The sequence below is a fragment of the Gobio gobio genome (genome assembly GCF_949357685.1).
Source record: "Gobio gobio genome assembly, chromosome: 23".
In the NCBI taxonomy this organism is placed as follows: domain Eukaryota; kingdom Metazoa; phylum Chordata; class Actinopteri; order Cypriniformes; family Gobionidae; genus Gobio; species Gobio gobio.
In genome coordinates, this window is record NC_137119.1 from 17,857,053 (window position 1) to 17,876,411 (window position 19,359).

At 39.7% G+C, this 19,359-nt stretch overlaps 1 protein-coding gene across 1 annotated transcript in view; it reads left to right on the forward strand.

Moving 5' to 3' along the window:
• Window positions 1–661: 661 nt before the first annotated feature.
• myripb (myosin VIIA and Rab interacting protein b) overlaps window positions 662–19,359 on the forward strand; it is a gene marked incomplete at both ends in the record, with an annotated part of 332,972 nt that continues 314,274 nt past the window's right edge. The window contains one exon of the mRNA XM_079805925.1: window positions 662–771. Coding sequence (XP_079662051.1) covers window positions 662–771 — 110 coding nt within the window. The remainder of the gene's footprint in view (window positions 772–19,359) is intronic.

The window sequence follows — 19,359 nt, forward strand, 5'->3', positions numbered from 1 at the left end:
GTTCATGATTATGAGACATGTCAAGCACCGCCCCTTGGGGTGACCGTCTTTTTCTGGCTAACAGGACCTCACTGTGAGTGTATTGGGCAATCAGGGAGCTTTCCATGTCTCTCCCATAGGTGGATCTCGAACACGAGATGATGAAAGAGAACAATAGATTACTGGTCTCTGAAACATTGAGTGGAGAGATCCACCAGCTTTGCCCCGCTTGCTGCACGAGAAGCGAATATTCTTACTGATGTACAGAAGCGCATGCAGGCTATATATGCCCGCAGGTAAGGGGGGGCTTACCGGGCATTGGCTGCGCGCTCCTGCCTGTCTTGTCAGACTTGCTGCAATTGGATGCTTCTGCAGAGGTCAGGTACGGATGCCCTTCCCATAGGTGGATCTCTCCACTCGATGTTTCAGAGAACCGGGGTTACGACAGTAACCTATTGCTTTCTGTCCATTCAAAAGTAACAAACACTGATTACTGAGAAAACAAATGCCTTTTAAAAATTTGATGCCAGTAAACCTACTGTATAGAAAACTATGATCTATAGAATACAGAATGACATTCATTTCTTGTTTATTCCTCAGTGACCTCCAGGCTTTATCTTGAAAGTACTAAAGGACAACCATTTTTGGTTCCAGCATCTTGACCGTTGACTCCGACACAGTGATGGGACGTAAACTGGACCTGTCTGGTCTGAGCAATGATGAAGCGGAGCATGTGCTCAGAGTGGTACAGAGGGACATGCAACTGCGTAAGAAGGAAGAGGAGAGACTCAGGTAACAGTACATGATGTGTGTGTTTGTTTGCATTGGCTGATGAGGAAAAATATGATGAGGAAAATGAGGAAAAAGCCTCTTTTTGTAAAAATGTTGTCATCATTTCCTCTAATGCTAATTCAAAGATGGTGCCTTAATATGTGCTGTGCCAGGTTTGAGTTCTCGTGGCCAATAATGATGTGATGTGTTAAATTAAGTGCAAATGTGAAATTTAAGAGCTACAATAAGAGCAAGATTTTCAGCAAATAGCAGCTTAAATTTTGTTTTGTTTCTTAAACTAAACTTTAGAAGTCATAGAATATCGTGCACAAATGGTACAAACTGGACGTTTCGGCAGATAACTTTTTGTGTTATATAAGTGAAGTTTTTATATAATTTTTATGTAATTTACACTTAACAAAATTATAAACGCAACACTTTTGTTTTTGCTCCCATTTTTTTTGATGAGCTGAATTCAAAGATCTAAGGCTTTTTCTATGTACACACAAGGCCTATTTCTCTCAAATATTGTTAAAAAATCTGTCTAAATCTGTGTTAGTGAGCAATTCTCCTTTGCCGAGATAATCCATCAACCTCACAGGTGTGGCATATCAAGATGCTGATTAGACAGCATGGTTATTACACAGGTGTGCGATAGGCTGGCCACAATAAAAGGCCACTCTAAAATGTGCAGTTTTACTGTATTGGGGGGTCCAAAAATGTTGCAGCATGATAATTGACGGCCCCATGTTGTAAGGATCTGTACACAATTCCTGGAAGCTGAAAACATCCCAGTTCTTGCATGGCCAGCATATTTACCGGACATGTCACCCATTGAGCATGTTTGGGATGCTCCTGATCGGCGTATTCAACAGCGTGTTCTAGTTCCTGCCAATATCCAGCAACTTTGCACAGCCATTGAAGAGGAGTGGACCAACATTCCACAACCTGATCAACTCTATGCGAAGGAAATGTGTTGCACTGCGTGAGGCAAATGGTGGTCACATCAGATACTGACTGGCTTTCTAACCCCCCGGTTGTAATTTGTGAGTGAATTATCCCTTGAATGCCAATTTGGAAATTATTTGTTTCCATATATTTCCATGCCACACGTTTTCACTATATGTCTTTGTCTCTTTATTAATGATGTTGCTGGTCTTTTCCTTTTCTTTTGTTTTACTGATGCATTCACAAATTGCACTGCACTCTGCAGAGAATAACTAAACAGGGCAGTCACTGTGATGTATGATATTTATGTTCTAAAGCTGTGTATCATTATTGCTATTGCATTTCGTGAGTAGAATGCATGTGGATGTGGATTGTTCTTACGGCCAAAATATGATTCTACTTATCCATCTGTGAGTCTGAAGTATTTTAAAACAATATCAGCACTTCAGTTTGGAAGTTGGTTGTGGAGTTAGATTGTTGGAGGGCAGAGGTTATGGATCTTGGGATTTCTCTGTTATAATTTTGAACATTGTCCGACTTGACTCACTTTAGTCTTGATCTTTTGGCTTCTTTTTTGATGAGTCAACAGCATGTCATAGACCCCTTAAGGGCCTCACTGTCTGTGAAAAAAAAGTATATATTTTCATGTCCAGTGTATTTTCTGAGTGCTTCTCAACCGGATTGTGTATTTGTATCATGTTTTTAGTCATATTTTTTGTCTGAGTTTTAGATAAAGATGAAAGATTTAGATTAAATACTAATTATTATAATTATACTAGTTATTAGGTAACTTGCTCAATAGACAATTTTTGACTATTACTAATACTGTTATATTGGATCTGGATGGCCTGTTACTTTACAGAGATTATTTATTTATCAGGCTACTCGGATGAAAAAAAAGAGATTTAAATGTCTTTTGCGAAGCAATGTTGTTGGCATGGTATTTTCCTGATACGCTGCATAAACACCTCTGCATTGCACTTGTTGTTTGAGGCACGTTTTTACATATGGGCCCACGGCTGACTTATGCCAGTGCCACTGATTGGGAGTCTATATAAAATAGCTGATTATAGAGAACATTTCTATAAAAGAGTTAAATATTCAGTGGTTGAAAATTGCTAAAACAACATTTAATATGCCTACAAAGGCAAATCTGAAATGATAAAGAATAGGTTATAATGCTTGTCGTCTCCGAGTAGTAGTAGAAGTAGTAGAAAATGTGTATGATTCTGTATCTTAGTTGATATAACTCTTGACAGAGAGCTTGTTTCTGAGAGATGCGAAGAGACTACAACCCTGCTATTTGATTTGCAATCTTGCTGTGCTTATTTCATTAATTTGTGTAGCCCTTTCATATCGTACAAAGTTTAAATAATTTAAATAGACATATCAAATAGTAGAAAATGTGTATGATGTAGGCTAGTATTTTAGATGATATTACTCTTGCCAAGCTCTGATTTCTGAGAGATGCACAGGGATGGCAACGCTGCTATTTGCGTTCATTTCATTCATAGAGTTTACACTCATTAACTTCACACACTCATTATATTGTGTAGTGATTTTAGAGGTTTATGTATAATATGTATAATAATATGTATAACAAGTGCTGTGCAATCCCCTGGCTCACCTGTTATCCAGAAAACACAAGGAATTACTGTCTGCCTAATATTTTTTCTATTATTCGGTAGAATTCGTTATTGTTTTGAGGCCATTATCTATGCCTTTCCGAATAAGGTATTAGGCTTCGGAACATCCCTAATCGCTAAGCTATGGTTTGTACACTTGCCTTTATACAGTGATCCAGAACGATCCCCGATCCGTGATCACACATGCTTTATTTCCAATATCTTATAAATATGCAGGGCTCACAGTCAACAGAGGACTTTGTGCAGAATTACCATCTTTGAGAAAGGTCATGACCTTTCCCTTCATCTGTGAATAGCCAATCAGATACTTGTTAGAATTAGAATAGCTTGGTATCATCCTGAAATGTTTGACTGTTGATCAAACACCAGCTGGAGCTTCTGAAAAACATGAGGTAGTATACACACACACACACACACGCTGAGATGAGTGGTCTGATGTCCTTGTACTGTATATCAACAGAGGAGCTCTGTAAAATAAAGCAAGATGCTCAGTTGTGTGTTTAGACTCAAGCACTATTCAGACGGTAATTGTTTCTCAGTGTGACGTCGGTTAAAATAACATTTGCATGGCTCCAGGATAAAACTCATGTATTCGGAATGCAATTAATTCACAGGGAGACAAGGTAGTTATGATGTATTTTTTTTCACATAGACAATGATGTGTAGCCTGACAAGCCAGACCCACATCAAGATGTTGGGTCTGGAAACTCACCATTGACAGGGCTCAATCCGAGGGGCGGGATAAACGGTTGTCTTTCAAATTCCCTCTGCACGCAATTGGATAGCGCCATGAGCGCCACAACCAACCAGAGCAAAGAAGAAGGTGAAGCCGAGCTAACGTTAGTTGATAGACTTTTGCCGTATCCGGTAGGCAAAACTTCGAACATATCTTCTTTTCTTAAGAATGACTTCAGTGCCGTTCTTTGTTCTTTTCTCAAAGAAAAGCTTAACTCCAAGTCTTGTAGAGTCGCGGCCAAAGCCGATTCAAAAGACCCCTGTTCGTCAGCTTCTTTGTTTAAGAGTAGCACGCAGAACCGCCGCAACTCTGCCGTGACGTGCCGTCATTATGTTAAGCCCGCCCACCGACTCTACACATGCTGTGATTGGTCTGATGAGAGTTTAGTTTTTCCAGCTCTCAGGAAAAACCGAGAGTTGCTAGGCTACACTCGCGGCAAAATAGATTTTCTGCCGCTAGGGTGCGTCTAGATTTCTAATCTAAATGTACATACACTACTGGTGAAAAGTATCAAGAAAATATTTAGCAACAAAAACTGTTTTTAACATTAATAATATTAAAGCTGCAGTCCGTAAGTTTTGCCACTTTATTGACATTTCTGTTTAAAACCTGCAATTGCAGTTATTAGCAGAATTATCATCTTTACATGGGTTGTGTATCGGCACGGCTCCTCAGCGCAGATGAATCTAATGTTTTGAGGAGTATGTGTGGCTGTCGGTCATCGCACCAGTGTGGAAACTGTACTTCGGAATGACTTTGGATTCTTCAATTTGGAAGTATGACCAAAATAAGAATTTTCAGCAGAAAATGTCATCTGAACAAGTAGGCCTAAGTAACATGTCTGCCACTTTTGTTCTGACCAACTGAGAAAAAAAAGCATTACAATAAATCATGATACCCACAGTGATTTAAATCTAACAATCGCTTAGCTTACATCAGATCAAACCATGCATATTATTAGGGGTTCAAGCACGAAGTGCTGAAACCCTATTGTAATTGTACTGGTTAGGGGTTCAAGCATGAAATGCTGAAACCCTATTGTAATTGTAAGGATTCGTAAAACGCATCGTGCAGGCCAAACCGTAAGGCCTAGAGACATGAAACCTGGCCAGATGGTAGGCCTCAGTTTGGGGACAACCTATCAGAGTATGACCCCGAATGGCCCATAGGTGGCGCTACAGCAACCAAAAGTTCAAAATTGCTCATAACTCTTAGACTGTTTGTCCCAGGATCAAGTGTCTTATATCGTTGGAATCCTTGGCTCAAGTCAGACAAAATGGCTATCTTCGATTTGGATGTAGGCAGGGAACATTTTCTGCTATGTCGAATTTTGTCCAAAACCTACTTTTGCGAACTAGTCCCTGGTTTTTTGCCGGATTGGAACCAAACCAGTCTAGGACAATTCTCTGGACTCTCTAGATCAATAATTATCGAAAAAAAGTTCAACTTTTGCATTTAGGTGGCTATAACAGGGTCATTTAGAAAAGGGGCGTGGCAAAATACACTAAAAAGCCTATAAATCCCAAATGAAAACGCAGAACTTCACCAAAATTGATGAGCATATGTGTCCGAACATGGTGAGGAAGCATGCAGAGTTTCATGGAGATCGGACCGTAGGTGGCGCTATAACTGGCAAAAAGCCTTCATTCTTATTAGGGGTTCAAGCATGAAATGCTGAAACCCTATTGTAATTGTAAGGATTCGTAAAACGCATCGTGCAGGCCAAACCGTAAGGCCTAGAGACATGAAACCTGGCCATATGGTAGGCCTCAGTTTGGGGACAACCTATCAGAGTATGACCCCGAATGGCCCATAGGTGGCGCTACAGCAACCAAAAGTTCAAAATTGCTCATAACTCTTAGACTGTTTGTCCCAGGATCAAGTGTCTTATATCGTTGGAATCCTTGGCTCAAGGCAGACAAAATGGCTATCTCCGATTTGGATGTAGGCAGGAAACATTTTCTGCTATGTCGAATTTTGTCCAAAACCTACTTTTGCGAACTAGTCCCTGGTTTTTTGCCCGATCGGAACCAAACCAGTCTAGGACAATTCTCTGGACTCTCTAGATCAATAATTATCGAAAAAAAAGTTCAACTTTTGCATTTAGGTGGCTATAACAGGGTCATTTAGAAAAGGGGCGTGGCAAAATACACTAAAAAGCCTATAAATCCCAAATGAAAACGCAGAACTTCACCAAAATTGATGAGCATATGTGTCCGAACATGGTGAGGAAGCATGCAGAGTTTCATGGAGATCGGACCGCAGGTGGCGCTATAACTGGCAAAAAGCCTTCATTCTTATTAGGGGTTCAAGCATGAAATGCTGAAACCCTATTGTAATTGTAAGGATTCGTAAAACGCATCGTGCAGGCCAAACCGTAAGGCCTAGAGACATGAAACCTGGCCAGATGGTAGGCCTCAGTTTGGGGACAACCTATCAGAGTATGACCCCGAATGGCCCATAGGTGGCGCTACAGCAACCAAAAGTTCAAAATTGCTCATAACTCTTAGACTGTTTGTCCCAGGATCAAGTGTCTTATATCGTTGGAATCCTTGGCTCAAGGCAGACAAAATGGCTATCTTCGATTTGGATGTAGGCAGGGAACATTTTCTGCTATGTCGAATTTTGTCCAAAACCTACTTTTGCGAACTAGTCCCTGGTTTTTTGCCCGATCGGAACCAAACCAGTCTAGGACAATTCTCTGGACTCTCTAGATCAATAATTATCGAAAGAAAGTTCAACTTTTGCATTTAGGTGGCTATAACAGGGTCATTTAGAAAAGGGGCGTGGCAAAATACACTAAAAAGCCTATAAATCCCAAATGAAAACGCAGAACTTCACCAAAATTGATTAGCATATGTGTCCGAACATGGTGAGGAAGCATGCAGAGTTTCATGGAGATCGGACCGTAGGTGGCGCTATAACTGGCAAAAAGCCTTCATTCTTATTAGGGGTTCAAGCATGAAATGCTGAAACCCTATTGTAATTGTAAGGATTCGTAAAACGCATCGTGCAGGCCAAACCGTAAGGCCTAGAGACATGAAACCTGGCCATATGGTAGGCCTCAGTTTGGGGACAACCTATCAGAGTATGACCCCGAATGGCCCATAAGTGGCGCTACAGCAACCAAAAGTTCAAAATTGCTCATAACTCTTAGACTGTTTGTCCCAGGATCAAGTGTCTTATATCGTTGGAATCCTTGGCTCAAGGCAGACAAAATGGCTATCTCCAATTTGGATGTAGGCAGGAAACATTTTCTGCTATGTTGAATTTTGTCCAAAACCTACTTTTGCGAACTAGTCCCTGGTTTTTTGCCCGATCGGAACCAAACCAGTCTAGGACAATTCTCTGGACTCTCTAGATCAATAATTATCGAAAAAAAGTTCAACTTTTGCATTTAGGTGGCTATAACAGGGTCATTTAGAAAAGGGGCGTGGCAAAATACACTAAAAAGCCTATAAATCCCAAATGAAAACGCAGAACTTCACCAAAATTGATGAGCATATGTGTCCGAACATGGTGAGGAAGCATGCAGAGTTTCATGGAGATCGGACCGTAGGTGGCGCTATAACTGGCAAAAAGCCTTCATTCTTATTAGGGGTTCAAGCATGAAATGCTGAAACCCTATTGTAATTGTAAGGATTCGTAAAACGCATCGTGCAGGCCAAACCGTAAGGCCTAGAGACATGAAACCTGGCCAGATGGTAGGCCTCAGTTTGGGGACAACCTATCAGAGTATGACCCCGAATGGCCCATAAGTGGCACTACAGCAACCAAAAGTTCAAAATTGCTCATAACTCTTAGACTGTTTGTCCCAGGATCAAGTGTCTTATATCGTTGGAATCCTTGGCTCAAGGCAGACAAAATGGCTATCTCCAATTTGGATGTAGGCAGGGAACATTTTCTGCTATGTCGAATTTTGTCCAAAACCTACTTTTGCGAACTAGTCCCTGGTTTTTTGCCCGATCGGAACCAAACCAGTCTAGGACAATTCTCTGGACTCTCTAGATCAATAATTATCGAAAAAAAGTTCAACTTTTGCATTTAGGTGGCTATAACAGGGTCATTTAGAAAAGGGGCGTGGCAAAATACACTAAAAAGCCTATAAATCCCAAATGAAAACGCAGAACTTCACCAAAATTGATGAGCATATGTGTCCGTACATGGTGAGGAAGCATGCAGAGTTTCATGGAGATCGGACCGTAGGTGGCGCTATAACTGGCAAAAAGCCTTCATTCTTATTAGGGGTTCAAGCATGAAATGCTGAAACCCTATTGTAATTGTAAGGATTCGTAAAACGCATCGTGCAGGCCAAACCGTAAGGCCTAGAGACATGAAACCTGGCCAGATGGTAGGCCTCAGTTTGGGGACAACCTATCAGAGTATGACCCCGAATGGCCCATAGGTGGCGCTACAGCAACCAAAAGTTAAAAATTGCTCATAACTCTTAGACTGTTTGTCCCAGGATCAAGTGTCTTATATCGTTGGAATCCTTGGCTCAAGGCAGACAAAATGGCTATCTTCGATTTGGATGTAGGCAGGGAACATTTTCTGCTATGTCGAATTTTGTCCAAAACCTACTTTTGCGAACTAGTCCCTGGTTTTTTGCCCGATCGGAACGAAACCAGTCTAGGACAATTCTCTGGACTCTCTAGATCAATAATTATCGAAAAAAAGTTCAACTTTTGCATTTAGGTGGCTATAACAGGGTCATTTAGAAAAGGGGCGTGGCAAAATACACTAAAAAGCCTATAAATCCCAAATGAAAACGCAGAACTTCACCAAAATTGATGAGCATATGTGTCCGAACATGGTGAGGAAGCATGCAGAGTTTCATGGAGATCGGACCGTAGGTGGCGCTATAACTGGCAAAAAGCCTTCATTCTTATTAGGGGTTCAAGCATGAAATGCTGAAACCCTATTGTAATTGTAAGGATTCGTAAAATGCATTGTGCAGGCCAAACCGTAAGGCCTAGAGACATGAAACCTGGCCAGATGGTAGGCCTCAGTTTGGGGACAACCTATCAGAGTATGACCCCGAATGGCCCATAGGTGGCGCTACAGCAACCAAAAGTTCAAAATTGCCCATAACTCTTAGACTGTTTGTCCCAGGATCAAGTGTCTTATATCGTTGGAATCCTTGGCTCAAGGCAGACAAAATGGCTATCTCCAATTTGGATGTAGGCAGGGAACATTTTCTGCTATGTCGAATTTTGTCCAAAACCTACTTTTGTGAACTAGTCCCTGGTTTTTTGCCCGATCGGAACCAAACCAGTCTAGGACAATTCTCTGGACTCTCTAGATCAATAATTATCGAAAAAAAGTTCAACTTTTGCATTTAGGTGGCTATAACAGGGTCATTTAGAAAAGGGGCGTGGCAAAATACACTAAAAAGCCTATAAATCCCAAATGAAAACGCAGAACTTCACCAAAATTGATGAGCATATGTGTCCGAACATGGTGAGGAAGCATGCAGAGTTTCATGGAGATCGGACCGTAGGTGGCGCTATAACTGGCAAAAAGCCTTCATTCTTATTAGGGGTTCAAGCATGAAATGCTGAAACCCTATTGTAATTGTAAGGATTCGTAAAACGCATCGTGCAGGCCAAACCGTAAGGCCTAGAGACATGAAACCTGGCCAGATGGTAGGCCTCAGTTTGGGGACAACCTATCAGAGTATGACCCCGAATGGCCCATAGGTGGCGCTACAGCAACCAAAAGTTCAAAATTGCTCATAACTCTTACTGTGCGTTCACACCGCCGCCGGCGAGAGCGTCAAAGTGGCCGGAAGTCATTCATTCTCAATGGGAGCCCGCGGCGAGCTCCGGCGAGAGCGGCGCGGCGCGTCTTGGACGATTTGGGCGTCAAGGAGAGTTGAAGTCAGGTCAACTTTATGGTAATGAGCTATGACGCGGTTCGGCGGCAGCCGGCGGCAACCAATGGGAATGTAGAAGTGCTCCGCTTGAGATGATTCTAGAGAACGCAGTGCTGTAAACTTCGGTTCCGACCACATTAGTTCCCAAGCAAAATAGAGGAGGTTGATCACTGCTGGTGCGGCGGGTTTGATAAGAAGACGTGCAACATTATTTATCCACCACACAAATGGCTTTTAATTGGTTTATTTCGTTAGCAAACATGTAACTATAATTGTTAAGTTCTTTCCATCGATCTGCTTTTTTTAAACTTTCACATTTAAATGATTTCATGAGGTTATATTATACGGTTATACCCTACCTGTGGTTAGTCTGCACAAACGCAGATCAACATGAGTGTTTGCTTTGCAGCCCCTTTAAATGCCGTTTCAAAAAAGACCAAGCATTCGATCTACGTCAGAGCGGCAGCGCGTCCACGAATCTTTCTACAGCGTCGATGGCAGAGCGGCCAGAGCGAAGTTTGACGCTCTCGCCGGCGGCGGTGTGAACGCACAGTTAGACTGTTTGTCCCAGGATCAAGTGTCTTATATCGTTGGAATCCTTGGCTCAAGGCGGACAAAATGGCTATCTCCGATTTGCTCGCTCTTCGGGCGCCAATTTCGAGTAAATTGCATTTTTTTGAAAAACCAATTTTTGCTGAATTCTCCTAGGTTTTTGGCCCGATTGGAACCAAACCACTGCAAGAATATTCTCTGGAGTCTGACAATCAATAATCATCCAAAAAATTCTACATTTAAATTAACGTTCGATAAGGGGAACCAAAATCTTTGATGGCACTAGGGCCATTTTTACTAAAATGGTTATAAATTGTGAACGGAAAGAGATTTTTTTTGCTAAACCTGGAATACATCTTCGTGAGCTCAATCTGAGATCATTTGAAAAAAATCGCAACAATTGGCCACTAGGTGGCACTATACAATGGTTATAACTTGTGAACGGAAAGAGATATTTTTGCTAAACTTGGGACACATGTTCATAAGCTCAATCTGAGTTGACATGAAAAAAAATCGTGACAATTGGCCACTTGGTGGCGCTATAACAGTGAAAAAAATCATGAAAATAGCTGTAAGCGCACCCAACCGTTAGTCTACTGAAAATTGGCATGCGGTGTCTTTGTCCAGGGTGCCATGATAGTCTATGAGAATATTGGTGTATCTCAAAAAACTCAGTATACGTCATTGGCTTTGCCTTGAAGGAGCCTTAGAAGTTTCAAGCCCGTGTTTTTTTCACAGGAGTGGCCTCCTAAGAATCCTTGCCGAGTCCAACAATACCAAACATGCCAGGTTTCGCTTTATGGATTTTGTAAGTGTCATTTAGAGCTTTAAAAAATTGTGGTTATCTTCAAAGCCGTTAGTCTGACCGAGACAACAACAAAAAAACAAAGGAAATTTGAAAACATAGGTAAATAGCTAAACAATAATGCCAAAATGTTAAAATTATGATAGAAACTGACAAAAAAAATTATTAAATCCAATCAATTTCACCCATGGATCATTTTGATGCTCTCACATGTTTGAAACGAACAATGATGGATTGTGATGAAATTTGTTTTGAATTGAGACTGGCGAATCCCCGTCCATACTGTCAATGACCGTTCGCAAAGACCCGCGCACTTTAGTTACTGTTGCTATGTCTGACAAGCGATGCCACTCTCACACCACACCAAGTTCTCACGCAGTGAAAAATACATTGCGGATCAGAGAAAAGACTGCGCGCTGACAGACGAGTACTTTTGATATAAAACAAAGTCTCACCTTTCAAATGTAGTAATTTTTTAGAGACATTTAAACAATAAATACCATTTTGTGACTCTTTAATGTGTCTGATAGATCGCTGTAGACTCGAGGCTCAGTTAAAGCTGCTTGTGAACCGATCATCTCTTCCTTCTAGTTAATTTATATCATTAAAATAAACATGAATGAACATAAAAGGAATGTTGTTTTAAAGTGCTAAGATGTCAGTACACTTTGTTTTTCAAATTTAAATCCTCCTATGTTAATCTACTAACTTTCCTGACTGCTTTGTTGGACAAAATGGCGGATTATGATTAGTCAGATCGCCTGTCAATAAAACTCCCTGCAAAGGGTCAATTGAGAATAGGCTTGTTTGAGATGAGCAAAATCTTCGCAGAACTGATCACCGGTGATCAGCACGAGATGCATGCCGGTTACAAATGTGTCAGAGTGTGGTCTGCCTTGCTCTGATGTCATGCTGATGTATGTCAAAAATATCTCGCGAGCGCAAGGCGCACGTGTCGGATTCTGCAGTCGCACGCAGTTGCTCTCCACCGACTGCGCTGATCAAAAGCATGATGGGAAACGACTTGCTGAAGACACAGCTTAATGCTCATTGGTTTAAACAACTGTGATGTATTGTTCTCTTTTAAAATGTTTTTAAAACTCTAATATCATGTTTTATGTGTATATGTTGTTTGTGAATATTCCCAAACTATCGGACAGTGCGATCTCTTTGGGTTATGCAATTTATTTTTTATAAAAAAATTAAATAAATAAAAACACATGTCTGTATTAAAGAAAGAAATATTGATAAACATGTATTTGGAATGGAAATAAATAACAAGTACTTTGGGTGTCTTGTTCATTTGATTTATTTTCAAATAAAAGCAACATAACTTGAATTACATCCAGTTTATTAGCAAAACTGTGCACGAGCGTGAATCGCGTGAATCCCGCGATATCCATCTTTGATCTCGCAGGTGTCAGATCCACTGTGAGTAGAGAGAACTGTCCGGCTTGCCTGTGCTTTTTTCACTCCTCCTCTCACTGCAGCCACCTACTCTAGCATACATTTCAGGCGAGGCAAGGCGCATCTCAAACAAGCATATTGCCTGTGCGCACAATCCTGATCTAATCGATAACTTTGCAGTTGCACATAGGAAAGCCCGGAAAATCCCACTATAATGTAAGAGAGCATCTTTTTTATGTATTTGGACCTAGGCCTAACAATGTTTTATAGTGCGCTGTCCCCATTGTTTTTTTGTTGTTTTTTTGTTTTGTTTTTGGTGAGCGTAGGCTACTCATGATTTTGTTAGTAATCTCATCTCTTATATGCTGTGTATGATCATATCCTGCCCTATTCATGGTAGCCTACTCGCGGACATTGCGTCATCAATTGCGTCATCAAGGGGCCTGCCTTGATAATCCTACTTAAGGGCCCGGTGTTGGCTCGTTCGTTACGCCACTGAATATAATTGTCTAAACTCCTTATTAAAATTACATATTTACAACAAATCTGACACACATATATACAGTATGGGCACACTTTGAGTACTACTAATAAAAGTGGTGGAAATCAGGCAAGACTATAAGAAGACTCTAACTATAACTGTAAAAACGCTTTAAAACCATATATTTCCTATGGTAAACTTCCTGTATAGGCTGTAAATTGACCTTTTTCATCTATTATGGCAGTTGTTAAATGCTTGCTAAATAAAACTTAATGTCTTTTGATGCTTGTGTGCTTAAAGGCCTTAACTGCTTGAACCCCGATAAATGCTGCTTGCAGCTTTAATTTTTATCATTATTATTCTCCGGTAAAACGCATCGTGCATTCCAAACCGTAAGTGCTGGAGTGCTGAAACTTTGTCAGATGGTAGTACAAAAATCGAGGAGAGGTTATCAAAGTATGACCCCGATTGGCCAATAGGTGGCGCTATAACAATCAATTGTGCAAAACTGCTCATAACTCCTAGACCGTAAGCTGTAGACTCAAGTGTCTTATATCATTGGAAAGCTGAATACCTGACATAAAAAATTTATATCTCCGATTTCATTTCCGGTATGCAAATTTTTCCGCCATTTTGAATTTTGTTAAAAAACTACTTTTGCGAACTAGTCCCTGGATTTTTGCCCGATCGGAACCAAACCAGTGCCAAAATTTTCTCTGGAGTCTGAATATCAATAATCATTGAAGTCATAATTTCGATTCACGGTCATTAAGGGGCGTAATTAGATGTTCAGGGTGGAGCCTATTTTACTAAAAAGGCTATAACTCAAGATTAAAATGAGATATCTTCACCAAACTTGGTACACATGTGTATAGGCTCAGTCTTTGGTCACAATAACAAAATGCGATGATTGAACACTTGGTGGCGCTATAATATGAAAAAAACATGAAAAGGGCTATAACCACCGACCGCTAGTCCGATTGACTTGAAAATTGGTATGCAGTGTCTTGGTCCAAGGTACCATATACGTCTATGAGGAAATTGGCGTATCTCAAAAAACATGGCCGCCACAGCCAATTAAATTTTTAGCACCTATTAGACAAGGTTAACGGAGGCCTATTGGAACGAAACTCGATGGGCATGTTTGACTCATGGCCCTAGAGGTCTGTAAGAATTTTGAAAGAAATCGGCCACTAGTTGGTGCTAAAAAGTTTTATGGCTTTGTAATCACGTGGTGTTGCACACATCCACAAAATATGCATATCATTTGATAGATCTCCTCATACTGAACAACTTTGCCTCTAGAACCATTGCTGTCAATCAAACAGTTCATTAAATATTTGTGATGATGTTTAAAACCTACTTTTGCGAACTAGTCCCTGGATTTTTGCCTGATCGGAACCAAACCAGTCTAGGACAATTCTTTGGACTCTTTAGATCAATAATTATTGAAAAAAAGTTGAACTTTTGCATTTGGATGGCTATAACAGGGTCATTTAGAAGAGGGGCGTAGCAAAATACACTCAAAAGCCTATAAATCCTAAAGAAAAACTCAAAACTTCACGAAAATTGTTATGTTTATGTGACATAACATGCTGAAGAAGCATGCAAAGTTTCATGGAGATCGGACCATAGGTGGTGCTATAACTGTTAAAAAGCTTTGAAAACCATGTATTCCCTATGGTGAATTGCCTGTATTGGCTGTAAATGGTATTGTCCATCTCTGTAATCAGGTGGGGTTAAAAACATCCACATAATATGCATAAATTATGATAGATCTCCTCATACTGAACACCTTTGCCTCAAGAACCAATACTGTCAATCAAATCGTTCATTAAATATTCACGATTATGTTAAAAACCTACTTTTGCAAACTAGTCATAGATTTTTTCGACCTGATCAGAACCAAACCAGTGCAGTAGAATTCCCTGGACTCTTTAGAGCAATAATTATTTTTTTTAAAAGTTAAACTTTTGCATCTGAATGGCTATAACAGGGTTATTTCAAGATGTGGCCTTGACCAAGTGTCCCCAAATGCCTTAATATATTCAATGAATGCTCAGATAGTCAGAACATGTGTACTATGCCTCTAAACAAGCATGACAATTTTCAGACAGATCGGACAATATTTGCCTCTATAACAGTTAAAAAGCTGAAAATTATGAAAATAATGCTATATTAAGCCAATAAGTGGTAGTTTGCTGCCCCCCGCTGTTCATTTTTTTGTACTACACTCTAATATTGATCTCTAAGTCATATTCAGACTTAAAAAAAATCACTATTTTAACATTTACAATCACATTTAGTCAAAATTAATCTATTAAGTATTACTATTGACAATTGTGTCACATTAAGACATGTGAATCTTGAAGGAGACTTGCAGGAAAGATTTGTTTACTGCAACATCATATAGTTCAAATGTCTGTATCTACAACAAAATGTGTGTGTGTGTGTAGTCCTATGTTTCTGAATACATTTTTAGTAATCTGATTAATAGTTACAAAGAGCTATGTGAAATGATTATAGACCATAGCATTAATAAAGTGTGTGTGTGTGTGTGTGTGTGTGTGTGTGTGTGTGTGTGTGTGTGTGTGTGTGTGTGTGTGTGTGTGTGTGTGTGTGTGTGTGTGTGTGTGTGTGTGTGTGTGTGTGTGTGTGTGTGTGTGTGTGTAAGCATGCATAATGGAATTAACATGGAAGACCAATTTGATATACAAGTGATTTTATAGTGTCTATTGCAAAGCAACTGTGAAAAGACTTTATTAATAAGTAGAATGTCCAGCAGAGGGCAGCAGAAGACCATTTATTGACTCACTTTCCTTTTAAAGTTAATAATTTTCAACAGTATTTTGCACTAAAGCAATTACTATTATAACACACTCTTATTTTGTCAGAATTTATCTCTTCGTTTGTACTGACACTTCACATAATTACTAGCAATGTGGTAAATCATGGTAAATCACATTAGAAACTTGGTAAATCATGGTAAATAATACTAGAACATGGTATATCATGGTAAATTATGCTAGAACAGGGTACATCATGGTGAACTATGGTAAATCATGCTAGAAACATGGTTAATCATAGTAAATAATACTAGAACATGGTATATCATGGTAATTATGCTAGAACAGGGTACATCATGGTGAACTATGGTAAATCATGGTAGACTATGGTAAATAATGCTAGAAACATGGTTAATCATAGTGATTAATACTAGAACATGGTATATCATGGTAAATTATGCTAGAACAGGGTACATCATGGTGAACTATGGTAAATCATGGTAGACTATGGTAAATCATGCTAGAAACATGGTTAATCATAGTAAATAATACTAGAACATGGTATATCATGGTAAATTATACTAGAACAGGGTACATCATGGTGAACTATGGTAAATCATGGTAGACTATGGTAAATCATGCGAGAAACATGGTTAATCATAGTAAATAATACTAGAACGTGGTGTATTTCACAAAAAAATGTGACATGCTCATAGACCATTAAAAGATAATTTCACAATAACATATCTCAAAAACATTGTGTGTGTGTGTGTGTGTGTGTAACCATGCATAATGGAACAACTGGTTTGAAGCCTGTTTTACAGACTATTTTACTAAAAGGGCTATAACTCAGGAACGAAATGAGATATCTTCACCAAACTTGGTACACATGTGTATGGGCTGAGTCTTTGGTCACGGTAAAAAGAATTGTGAGGATTGAACACTTGGTGGTGCTATAACATAAAAAAACATGAAAAGGGCTATAACCACCCGACTGCTAGTCCGATTGACTTGGAAGTTGGTATGCAGTGTCTTGGTCCAAGGTACCATGCATTTCTATAAGGAAATTGGCGTAACTCAAAAAACATGGCCGCCATTGGCCAATGAAATTTGAGCACCTATTAGACAAGGTTAATGGAGGCCGATCGGGACAAAACTTGGTGAGCATATTTGACTCATAGTCCTAGAGGTCTGTAAGAATTTTTTAAGAAATTGGCCACTAGTAGGTGCCAACGAGTTTTATGGCTCTGTAATCACGTGATGTTTCACATATTCCCACAATATTGATATCATTTGATAGATCTTCTCATACTGAACAACTTTGCCTCTAGAAACATTGCTGTCAATCAAATCGTTCATTAAATATTCGCGATTATGTTAGAAACCTACTTTTGCAAACTAGGCCCTGTTTTTTTGCCCGATCGGAACCAAACCAGTCTAGGACAATTCTCTGGACTCTCTAGATCAATAATTATCAAAAAAGTTGAACTTTTGCATTTGGATGGCTATAACAGGGTCATTTAGAAAAGAGGCGTGGCAAAATACACTCAAAAGCCTATAAATTCCCAGGGAAAACTCAAAACTTCACAAAAATTGGTGGGCATATGTGACATTAGATCCTTAACAAGTATGCAAAGTTTTATAGAGCTCGGACCATAGGTGGCGCTATAACTGTTAAAAACCTTTTAAAACCATATGTTTCCTATGGTAAATTGCCTATATTGCCTGAAAATTGACTTTTCCATCTATTATTTCAGTGTTTAAAATCTTGCTAAATAAAACTTAATGTCTTTTGATGCTTGTGTGCTTAAAGGCCTTAAAGGCTTGAACCCCGCTAAATGCTGCTTGCAGCTTTAATTATTATTATTATTATTAGGGGCCAAGCACCGAAGGTGCGGAGCCTCTCTTGAAACCGTTAGATTTCTTATTAGGGGCCAAGCACCGAAGGTGCGGAGCCCCTCTTGAAACCGTTAGATTTATTATTATTATTATTCCGCCATGGAAGTCTATGGCAGCCCATAGAACCGTTTGCGGGAAAATGGAATTTGGTACACTGGTAGAGGTCATTACCAATAGTAACCACACCAATTTTGGAGTCTCTAACTCAATCCCTCTAGCGCCACCACCTGTCCAAAGTTTGACTCATATTTTTGCTAATAACTTTTGAACCCTAAGAGCTAGAAACAAAATTATTTCGTTCCTTTTTTCTTTCAATTCCTTGGCTCAAGCCGATTCGATTGCACCCTATGACGTCATTTCCGTCATGAAAATATTCCCGCCATTTTTAATTAACCGAAACCCAACTTTTTCGAACTCCTCCTAGGCCGTTGGTCCAATTTACACGAAAATTTAACCAGATCATCTTCAGACCATGCTGACAAAAAACATGGAATTCAAGTTGATTCGTCATATCGTTTTTGATAAACACGCAAACAAATTTTACGTAACGCTTGGAAGAACACACTTAAGGCAATATCTCCACAACGCTTTATGGTATTCAAACCAAACTTGGTACAAGTCATCACAAGCATGACCTGAAGCAACATGCAGCGTTTCGGCGAAGCGCCACCTACTGGTCCGGATATACAAAAAATGGCTGTTTTTGCGTATAACTTCGGAACCATTTGTCCAAAAATCATAGTGGTCTCGTTAGATTCAGGACGGCATGCCGAGTTGTCTGATATCCAATTTTACCATATCACCCATTTTGACTGTCGGCCATTTTGAATTATGTGCTAAAATGCTGTATTTTATGAACGCATGAACGGATTGTTACGAAACTCGGTATGGGTCATCAGCACGATGCCCTGAAGTAGCCTGAGAAGTTTCAAAACAACGCCACCTAGTGGATAATTTTTTTTTCAAACGCTTTTAACTTTGTGTGGGGTTCACTTATTTTCGTTGGACTAACTTTTTTAGTCTCCTGAATCCTTGCCGAGTCCAACGATACCAGACTTGCTAGGTTTCGGCGTATGGTTTGTGCAGCGCGGTAATTTAGTGCTTAAAAAACGTTAGCTGATATCTTCGAAACCGCTAGTCCGATCGAGACGAAACCAGTGCCAGAAAATTGGAAACATAGGTCGATAGCTACGAACTGCAGCCCAAATGTCAAAATATTGATGGTAAGGGGTAGTAAAATACAATCAAAGTCAGGTGTCAGTAATTTTTTACATGTTTTTTCATATAAATGTCTATAACTCCAAAACAAAATGAGATATTTTCACCAAAATTGACACACACATGTATGGGCTCACACTGATGACACATACACAAAATTGTAGGATTGTGCCTCTTGGTGGCGCTATAATAGAACAAAACAAGATATTGGCACTATACAACTCAATGTTTTAATGTGGTGTTTCAACGTTTTTAC